The sequence below is a fragment of the Manis javanica genome, chromosome 4 (genome assembly GCF_040802235.1).
Source record: "Manis javanica isolate MJ-LG chromosome 4, MJ_LKY, whole genome shotgun sequence".
Taxonomy (NCBI): domain Eukaryota; kingdom Metazoa; phylum Chordata; class Mammalia; order Pholidota; family Manidae; genus Manis; species Manis javanica.
In genome coordinates, this window is record NC_133159.1 from 48,429,440 (window position 1) to 48,439,371 (window position 9,932).

General features: G+C 42.3%; 1 protein-coding gene across 9 annotated transcripts in view; it reads left to right on the forward strand.

Moving 5' to 3' along the window:
• FGGY (FGGY carbohydrate kinase domain containing) overlaps positions 1-9,313 on the forward strand; it is a 409,199-nt gene extending 399,886 nt beyond the window's left edge. For 5 of the 9 annotated variants that reach the window (XM_073234006.1, XM_073234009.1, XM_073234014.1 and 2 more), the window contains 2 exons: positions 4,541-4,602; positions 8,384-8,564. In XM_073234006.1, the coding sequence (XP_073090107.1) occupies positions 4,541-4,602; positions 8,384-8,537 (216 nt within the window). In that variant the 3' untranslated portion in view covers positions 8,538-8,564. Of the gene's footprint in view, positions 1-4,540; positions 4,603-8,383; positions 8,565-9,082 lie in introns of those variants that run through there. The other 4 variants (XM_073234008.1, XM_073234011.1, XM_073234012.1 and 1 more) reach the window with 2 other exon arrangements.
• The last annotated feature ends 619 nt before the right edge of the window (positions 9,314-9,932 follow it).

The window sequence follows — 9,932 nt, forward strand, 5'->3', positions numbered from 1 at the left end:
GTCAGACCCCATGAATGCCGTCTTTCATGGCGATGGTACAGGGCCCCTATTTTTTCCTACAGAAACCCTTCACTTGCTTTCAAAAGTGATGATCAAATGTGAACTTTCATGGTTTATTTATAGCTCTGCCTTATAGAGAGAAAGAAAAGAAGTGATTAAAATGCGATTTTACAAAATATTTTGTTTTTAAAAAGCTTTCATTGTGTGGGCAAAAAGGAAAGAGAAAAGTCACTGTATTCATTGTGCTGTCTAGACTCTTAAACAAAGAGGGTAGCGTGCTGCAAAATCAGATTGTCCAGCTCCTGCCTGCTGACAAAAAAGTATGAATTTTGAGGCCAACTTCAAATAAACCCTTTGAACGGAAATATATTGTGGGGGGTGACTATATTTAGCACGTGTCAGCATTTCCATAATAAATTCATATTGTGCTGTGGTAGTTTCCAGATTTACTGCAGCCAGTGGCTTCATGAGGTTCCAGTTTTATGTTAATTATATGGTGAAATTGGAAAACTCAGTGCTGCTGTGCCTGATGACAGCGCTGATTCTCTGGGTGTTCTCCATATTGTGTCAAATCCCCATAATGAGCCCTGCCTCCCAGGGGAGAAGGGCATGAGCACCAGTCATTTCAACTGCCTGTATAAGCAGGACTGTTTTTTAGAATCCAGCACATTTTTACTTTTCTTTACAATTATCCAATCTATATATCCTACTCTAAAAACCTTAGAAAACACAGAAAAAAAAATTAGGAGGAAAAAATCAACACCTCAGCTCTTGAACCTTTTCCCATTTTAGTACATTGTCATCAGTGTTTATCATGCACATGTAATTTGTGTTTGCAACAATTCTTGAGATGGACTTGAGGATCGGCTGTACTTTTTACTCCCACTGCCCCTTCCATTTGGGCCACAGAGCTAGTTTTTCTCTGCCCTGGTTAAAAATTCCGGTAGTTCCATTACTTTCTTAGATACATACAGAGCCACTTAGATAATACAAGTTTTATGGCCTTTTGAAGTTGCGAGACAGCCAGAATTCAGAATTAGAATATCAAGGAACAGCTAATAATCATCACATCGATTTCCACCTGAAGATAAGACAGCTCGGCCTCCTGCAGCTGCGGCCTGCTGCACGTGTGGCAGGCAGCTATCCTCGGTCTCCTGCCTTCCTCATGCTCTTTCTCTCCGGCGCATGAGCTTCTTTCATGCCTCCGAGGTGGTTGGAGGGTGTAAGGGAAGGGAGATCACGGGTGCAGAAGAATTCTTATCTGATCAGCACTGCCATAAATGGGTTTCATGCTTTCTTCGCTTAATGGACATTTATAGCTAGGTTCCATCGTAGGTTTTGTTTGGAAACCGTCTTCTTCTGGAAACCTCTCACTTGGACTATCTTGACCTTGTTAATGCCAGTCTATTCTAGAATATTTTTTACTCTTTTTATTCCTTAGAAATACAGTAGGTCGTCTCAGCCTTCTTTATGCAGACTCTCTCTGCCTCATTAGGTGGCCACGGTGGATAGGGTGTATGACAGCCCTGCCATGTGTAGGCCACTTCAGATCCCTGGGAACCAGCCACGCCCTCGGAAGTCTGACCGACTCTGGCAGTGCCGGCTGATCCCCGTGCAACCGCTCCTTCCCTGTACAGCTGCCAGCTGGTCCTTCTCTTCCAGCAGGAGCCACACTTAATCCACTGTGCCCCGCAGCCCCACGGGCACACACCAGGCTCCCTGTTGGTCTCAGTGAAGCCCTGCTCTCTTGACGTGTGAGCCGGCAGAACCCTTCCACCCCTCCCAAGGAAGGAGGCCTGATATGCAGTAAATCAACAACTCTTTCCTAAAATCCATCTCTTTTTCTGACCTTCCATAAGGATGAAAGGTTTAAGAGTTGACTAATGGGTCCTCAACCAGCCTTTTTTCAAATTCTTCAGGGTGGTCTGTTTCCAGTTCACTTTGGTGTCTTATATCCGTCATCTTTAGATCTCAGCCAAACGTCCATTTTAGCCTTCTGTCACATGTATGATCCCTAAGGTCACTCATCCTGCAGACATTCCCTGAATGCATATGATACACCAGATGCGGAGTCTGGCAGTGAAAATAATTATAACAGTTCTTGTCTTAAGGAGCTCACAGTCTAGCTGGGGAGGCTGATGTGTTAACAGAAAGATGGAAGCACAAGTCGCTGTGGGAGCAAATACCCCCATCTAGGTGGGAGGCAGGCAGCAGGGGTGGGTCAGAGAAACCTCAGTGGACTGAGTTTAATATTTAAGTCTGTACTTTTTAAAAGAAACAAAATGCCCGCTTTTTAAACCTTTGGAATCTCTGTTGCTGGTGTTTGCTCCTCAACCATTTTTTTTCCAAAAAAAAAAAACAAAGGTAATGTAAGGAAAAGAGGAAAGAATTTCCCGCTGCCCGCCGGTTGTCCCCACATCTGTTACCGTGGGGAGAGAAGGGGCATTCACGGAGCACCTTCTCCATGACACGGGTCCCGGATCCCACCGGAGAAGCCAGTCCTGCGACGCCGCCTCACGCCGGGGGCGTAAGCGCCACCCAGAGGAGATCCCCGAGGGCATTTTCAAGATCCAGAGGCGATGAGTCCTCCTTGCAAGCGCCGCGGAGCCTCGCTGAGGGAGGAAGCAAGACCCCGCGAGGACGGGCGGCCGAGCTGGCGACGGAGCCGACCGGGGCCAGCTCAGTGGAGGCTTTTCCCGTGCAGGAGGCCGTGCTGACGCCCGTCTGCGGGGCGCAGCTCTCGAAATTCCCGCGCCGAGCGGGGCGGCCGGGACGTCTGCAGAGACACTGGATCCTCTGCACAAAGAGCCCAGACTGCCCTTTCTTAGCTCTCACCTTCTCGCCATGGTTTCCTTTCCAGTAATTTTTCATAATTTTTCAAATCTCCTCCTTACCTAAGAGTGTTTCTGCTGCCAATGTGCTTGCTCCTCTCGGCGTCTCTGATCTCACAATCAGCACTGTCAAATCCCCGGAGGGCCAGGAAACCAGATTAACTCGTTCAGAATGCTCGTGCCCTCCTGGGGGAAGAGCTGGCAGAGCGTCCTCGCTGGACTGGAAGTCTGTGTGAGTGATGAGGCCGGTGGAAAAGTGGCAGGCGCCCTAGCCCTTGGATAACTACCCAAAGGAAATTTATCTGCTTCTAACAAGAGTATTTATCACACTCTGTATTGATTACAGGAAATGTCTTTTCCGTTGCATGGTGAGCTCCTTGATGAAAGGACCCACAAATCTTTCACCTGTGTCTTCCATATATATTGCATATTGGGCTTGGCACATAGAAGGTGCTTCAGTGCACCCTAAGGATAGTCTAGGTGCTGAGGTTAAACAGTTACCTGGCTTTGTGTGTAGGGCACGGAGTGGAGAAAACAAATTCCAAGCACATAAACCAGCGAATGCATGGCATTCCAGAAAGAAATTTGTGGCAAATTAAAATGTATATGTAATCATGGTAAGGTGGCAAGGATGGGCAGGCAACACTTGGATATGCTTTGAAGATACCCAGGGACTTTCACATTTTGTGTAATTGTCAGCTTTTTACATTTTATTCCTCCCCAGCTAGTATGTAAATTTCTCCAGGACAAAGAATATGTCTTATGCAAATCTGTATCACTCTCACAATGTCTGGTACATAGTGAGTGATTAAGAAATATATAGAATATGAGGTTGTACATATGTGACCCCAGAATGACTACGTCCTTAACAATAGCCCTGCTTAGGGGGGGCAGTCCATTCCTGGGGCCTTTGTCATGCCAGAGCTTGTGGTCTCCCTAGTCAAATCTGTTGGACTACAAAGTTTAGGTTCATTCCATTCCCCTTAACTTTCCCATAGTCTCACCAGCATCCAGAGAACTGCCCAAGGAAATCTAACCCTCCCATTCATATGATGGAGCCAACACAATCCACGGCAGAGCTTGATGCTGTACACCCCAGACCATATCCACCAAAACACTACAGCTTGCTGTCTTCCCAGTTAGCCTATTTAAAGACAAGAATGTCCTGAAGTCACATTTCAGAACTCAAGTAAATTAAACTCAGCCCAGAGGTCTCACATCCGTACTCACAATTTCAGACACTGCTGGAAAAAGAGCTAAAGATGAAATGAAAAGGTCTTAAACATTTTATCCTAAAGTGCAGGTGCAAAGTGGGTCCCATCCAGGTATTGTTATCTTGAGTTAAGTAAACAGTGCATGCAGTGGCTGATTATGTTGACTTTTTAAGCTCCTGTGTTCAGGCTAAAGAAGGTAAAATAATTTCCTCCCTTTGTTCCCTGCAGGTGATCACAAAAGTGCTTTGCCTTCTGGGTTGCTTATGACATGGAACCCTCAATAATACCATTTATTAAGCCCAGGCTTTGTGTTCATAGAAGTAACTTTTAATCATCATTGGGTTTTATTCTTATCACCAGAGAAAAATAAGTTGAAAAAAAAAAGGACTGTCTTAAGGGGACGAGAATTCTAATTAGAATGTTCTTGCCCATGACAAGCCTTGTCTGGTTTCAGCTTCCAACTCAGCTCTCTGTGTTCTGTTTTCCATTTGACAGGAGGCAATGGCCAGAATGAGCAAAGTTGGGAAAGTTGTGTTTCCCAGACTTGAGGATAAAAGGTAAGTTTGTGTTCTTTTATATGCAATGCTGAGGAATGAGGCCATATAAACACGTGTAATTATGAGCTCAACTAAACCTTGGACATCAGCAAACACCATCTTTCATTTAATATTGGATAAAATGAAATCCCAGATAGGTAAAGTCACTGTCAAATACCTAAGATCACCAAGCCAGGCAGGGCCAGACCTGGGGGTCAAATACAGACTTCTGAACCCTTGGAACAGTGTTCTTTTCCCTAGGTCATTAGCAACAAATCTGGTCTTCTCTCTTCTAAAAGTGGATTTCTTATATCCTCCATCAAAGGACAATAGTAGCATTTCTCCTTTCTTCCACCCTTTGCATTGCTTGGCACTGACGGCTACATAACCTTGATTTTTAACCCAATTCATAAAATTTATTTATTTTCACTCTATTTATTGATCTCCTGGTATATTCAAGGTATTATGCTCATTAGCCTCTAGGAAGGACTTAGAGAGGAATAAGACACAATCTTATTTATGCCCATAGATCATTTCAGACCGAAGAGATAAGTTCTACAATAGAAGTATTACCAGGTGACAAAGTAGTCCAAGGAAGAAGGAATGTGACCTGTATGCAATAAGGAAAAGGTTTGAGAAGAGGTTAAGTCTAAACTGACTTTAAATGCTTAGAAGAAACTGTCGGACAGGCCAGTATGGGCAAAGACATTCTCTGTAGAGGGAATGACAGATGCAAAGTTAAAGGTGGGAACAACCTGGTATGCTCATGTAAACAATTCATAATTTCAAAATACAAAGTAGGAGCTGGGGAATGGCAGAAGGTGAAACGATGTGGAGAGAATGGTGGGGGTCATCTCACTAGCTTTGAGGCCTTACTAAAGACCTTGGACTTCCTCCTACAGGTAGAATGGACAAACTGAATTTCAGGCAGTGGTGGGACCTGGTCAGCTGCAGATTTCAGGATAGAATGAATTAGGGGATCAGGATAGAAGCCCAGAGATCAGATAGAAGGCTTTGTCATTAATCCAGGTGAAAGATGAAAAAGAGCTATATTAAGTCACTGGTGGTGAGTTTGAAGATGATGAGACAACTGTACAAGTGCCTTTTATAATTTTAGGTTTGAGATTAAGACATAAAAGCAAATCCCACCTCCTGTAACAGGCAAAGGTGCTCATCCCACCCAAGTACTATCAGTATTATCAGAGTTGGAAATGTCCATGCAGAAAGAAATCCAATTCCTTTTCATTCCTTAAAGAAGCTCTCCAAATGGAGTTGGGTTGTTAACCTCCTGAAGATAAACCCTTCCGTAAGTGCTGGGGTCAGAAGGCAGGCCATTAGGAGGGGGAGCTCAACTCAGGAACTTGGAGAGGTCTGAGTTACGTGTGGCAGGGGGAGACATGGGCTAGCAGCTTCCCTCTTTTGTTGAAATTATGAATAGATTATTCTTCTCCATCTCTTCAGCCTCCCAAGACTTTTGAGAGAAGTCTGCTTTTAAGTTCTTTCTGGAAATCCTGAAAGATTTTTGAAAATCTGAAAAGTACCCTTCTTGCTGTCAAGCCGCCAGCCAGGCTCTGGGAAACGGCACTCGTGGTACTTTAGCACCATCTACAGGCAGCCCTAAGATTTGCAAGTAGAAAGAGGGCCGGTTTCCTTCAGAGCAAGTCACACACCTACCTCTTCATTGCCTCAAATCACGTTATCTGCATGGGACATTTACTTAGGTTACAGATGCCACTGACTGAGTATGGGGAGAACTTGGAAGAGAGGGAATTCAGTTGATTTTAAAAGTCAGGATCACAGCATAATCTAGTGACTGTGGTTCAACACGCTTTTTATGAAAATCCCAAATCTCAGCCTTATGCTCAAGCCGAATTTATATGTGAACGTAGAGCAGTCACTTCAACGTGCCCTGGAAAATTTTGTACTTCAAAATGGACTACCAACAGAATAAAGAGCAGCCTATGGAATGAGAGAAAATATTTGTATATCATATATCTGCTTTAAAAGTTATATCCAGAATATACAAAGAACTACTAAATTAAAAACACACACACACAAACACCCAAATCAGTAATAGGCAAAAGACTTGAACAGGTATTCATCCAAAGGTGATATACATATGGCCAATAAGCACATGAAAAGATGCTCAACATCACAAGTCATTAGGGAAATGCAAATGAAAACTTACATCCACCTCACATGCATTAGGATGGCTACTATCAAAAAGCAGAAAATAGCAACTGTTGATAAGGATTTGGAGAAATTGGATCCCTTGCACAATGTTGGTGGGAGAGTAAAATACAACCAACCGTGGAAAATAGTATGTAGTTCCTTAAAAGTTAAAAATAAGATTGCCATCTGATTAAGAAATTTTGCTTTCTGGTATATACCAAAAAGGACAGAAATCAGGGTCTCAAAGAGCTATTTGTACACCTATGCCCATGGCAGCTTTATTCACAATAGTGAAAACATGGAAGCAGCCCAAGTGTCCATTGACATGAATGGATAAAGAAAAAGTGGTATATACATACAGTGGAATATTATTCAGACTTAAAAAGGAAGGACTGACATGAACCTTGAGAACAGTATGCTAAGTAAAAAGAGCCAGTCACAAGAGGGCAAATACTGTATGATTCCACTTACAGGAAGTACCCAAAGTAGTCACATTCATAGAGAAAGTAGAATGGCAGTTGCCAGGGGCTGTGGGGAAGGGGGGAGTAGTTATTATTTAACGGGTACAGAGTTTTAGTTTTGCAAGATGAGAAGAGTTCTATGGATGGGTGATGGTGATGGCTGCATAGTAATGGAAATGTACTTAATGACACTGAGATATATACCTACAAATGGCTAAAATGGTAAATTTCAAGCTTTGTGTATTTCACCACAATAAAAAAAACTGGGAAATGAAAAGCACAGGAAGAAATTACCTTGGACCTCAGCTTCCCTTGTATAAAAAAGGAAAAATAGTCTATCTCTTAGCATTCCAAGATAATATAAAAGTTATAAGAACAATATTAGTTCCCATTTGTGAGCACTTGTAGCTCACAAAGAATTCATGTTCATTTCCTTGTCTAAAGTTCAGTCACTCTATAACAGGTACTCTTATCTCCCTCTTAGAGCAGAGAAATCTCAGACCATTTACAGAGGTTGCCCAAAGTTACTAAGGCTTGCCTACCAGTAAAGCCAATGCTTTTCCCTTTCAGCACTTCTGAGTTTCCAAAGTGAGGAAATCCATCTTATATAATGAAAGAATTGCTTAATGTTAAATTGTTGTACGGTATCACTAGAAGGAGAAAATTGCTGTCTCTAAAATAATTCTATGATTAATAAATTTGGAGGCTCATAGAGCAGGTGTTACTAGAACATTGACATTACCAAGATTGATGGTAATATTGGAATATTATTATTTTGAAATAGTAACTATAACCAGCACTGATATCATTTACCTTGAGCCAGGCACTGTTCAAAGTGTTTTTCATGTATTATCTCATTGAATTCACATAGCAGCTCTGTTGAAGTAGATCCTATAATTATTCCTACTACAGGTGAGGGAATTTAGGCACAAACAGATCAACTGACATACCCAACCTCACACAGCTAGTAATGAGCCAAACTGAGATCCAAGCCCCAGCTTTAGAGTCCGCCTATTAACTCCATATTTGGCCCAATTACAGCTCTTATGCTTAAAGCAGAAATGTTGGGGGAATGTCTATTAATTTACTTAGCTCTGCATGTTACAGGGAGAAGTCCCTGTGTGTGTGTCCAGCATTACTCTTACAATCTCTGTCCCCCAATTCACAAGCTCACACCAAAGCTCCCTTAGAATGACTTTAGAGCACCCCAGAATCTACCAAGATGTGCTAAAGTGGCTCCATCAGCCCCTCACCTCGTGTCAGCAACCCCAGACCAAGAGGAGCAAGGATGACGTTGCAAGCCTTCAAGCTGAATTTGTCTGAGCTGCTATTATCCCTTTGGGATTGGGCTTCCCTTCCATCATCTGACTGATGGCCAACACCAAGTTCTGATCGGCCTCCTGGATGAGTCAGCCTGCAAAGGAAATATAGGTGTGAAACCCGCAACAGGTGATTAAAATGTCCAGGCTCATCCCTGGTCAGGCTGTGGTTTTAAATCAGTCATCAAACCTGGGGCTGGTCATCTATGAAATATTCACTGAAGTTGGGAATGGGAAGGGTTGTGTATTAAGCCTGGGCCTTCTAGTACATGATGGTGGAGGCTTTGAAGTCAGACCTGAGTTTGTTTTCCAGCCCTGCCAAATTTTAGCTCTCCCATGGCTTTTGCTCAGATAATAACACCCCTTGTAGGTTAGAAATAATAGATGTAAATTGTGCTTACCCATTGCTCAGGATGCTCCATAAATATTCCAAAAAAAGGAGGTGTCTACAAAACCATAAAAGATATAGTCCAGTTCTTCTAAATGTAAGGGGAAGCTGCGTAACAGTTTTATCCGAGATCGTTCAGCATATTCATTTTTCTCCCACAGATATTATGACAAGAAATACCAAGTATTCCTGAAGCTAGTTGAACACCAGAAGGAGTATGCAGCCATCATGAAAGGGGACTGAACAGAGCTTGCAAGTGCCAGTGCCAGAAGGTTCTATGTCATTGTGTCAGGGACCTGTGTCATTTCACCTTACATTCAAGACCCTTTAGGTATCATTTCATCATGCCTATTGTCTTTTAATAAAGCAAACTAAGGAATGTGCAACTAGAACTAGTCTTTCGTTGCAAATTCGCGACCTTATTTGGTTGACTGTTCCCACAGGCCCTATCGTGGAGACAGAAGTTTCACATCAGGCCCCAGGATATCCTATTGGACTAGACCTTGGGGATCATTTAGTGCAGGAGAAACTTGTGCTTGTTAATTGATTCAGTGTAAGTCATTAAATGAATGACTCTCCTTGCTTCAGGCAGGACATCTAATGTTTATAGGTGGCTCAAAAGCTTGTTTTTAACTTGTTGCTTGGAAATAATTTTAAATGTAGAGAAAAGTTGCAGGACTAGGAATTCAAGGAACATCCAAATTCTTACCTTTAAACATTTACCTCAACTTTGCTTTATCATTTGTATGTTTTATCCACATACATATATATGTATACAGGGGTGTGTGTATGTATACACATATATATATATTCGCACATCTATACATTAAATATACTTACATGAATTTTTTTATGAGTCATTTGAGAATAAATTTCAGTAGACTTATCTTTCTCATAGCACTTTTATTTAATCTGCCATTAATATTTCAATTATGTCAGTAACTCAATAATGTCCTTTGTGGCATTTTTTTCCCCTCCTGTATACAGCATCCAGTCTAGAATCAAATATTA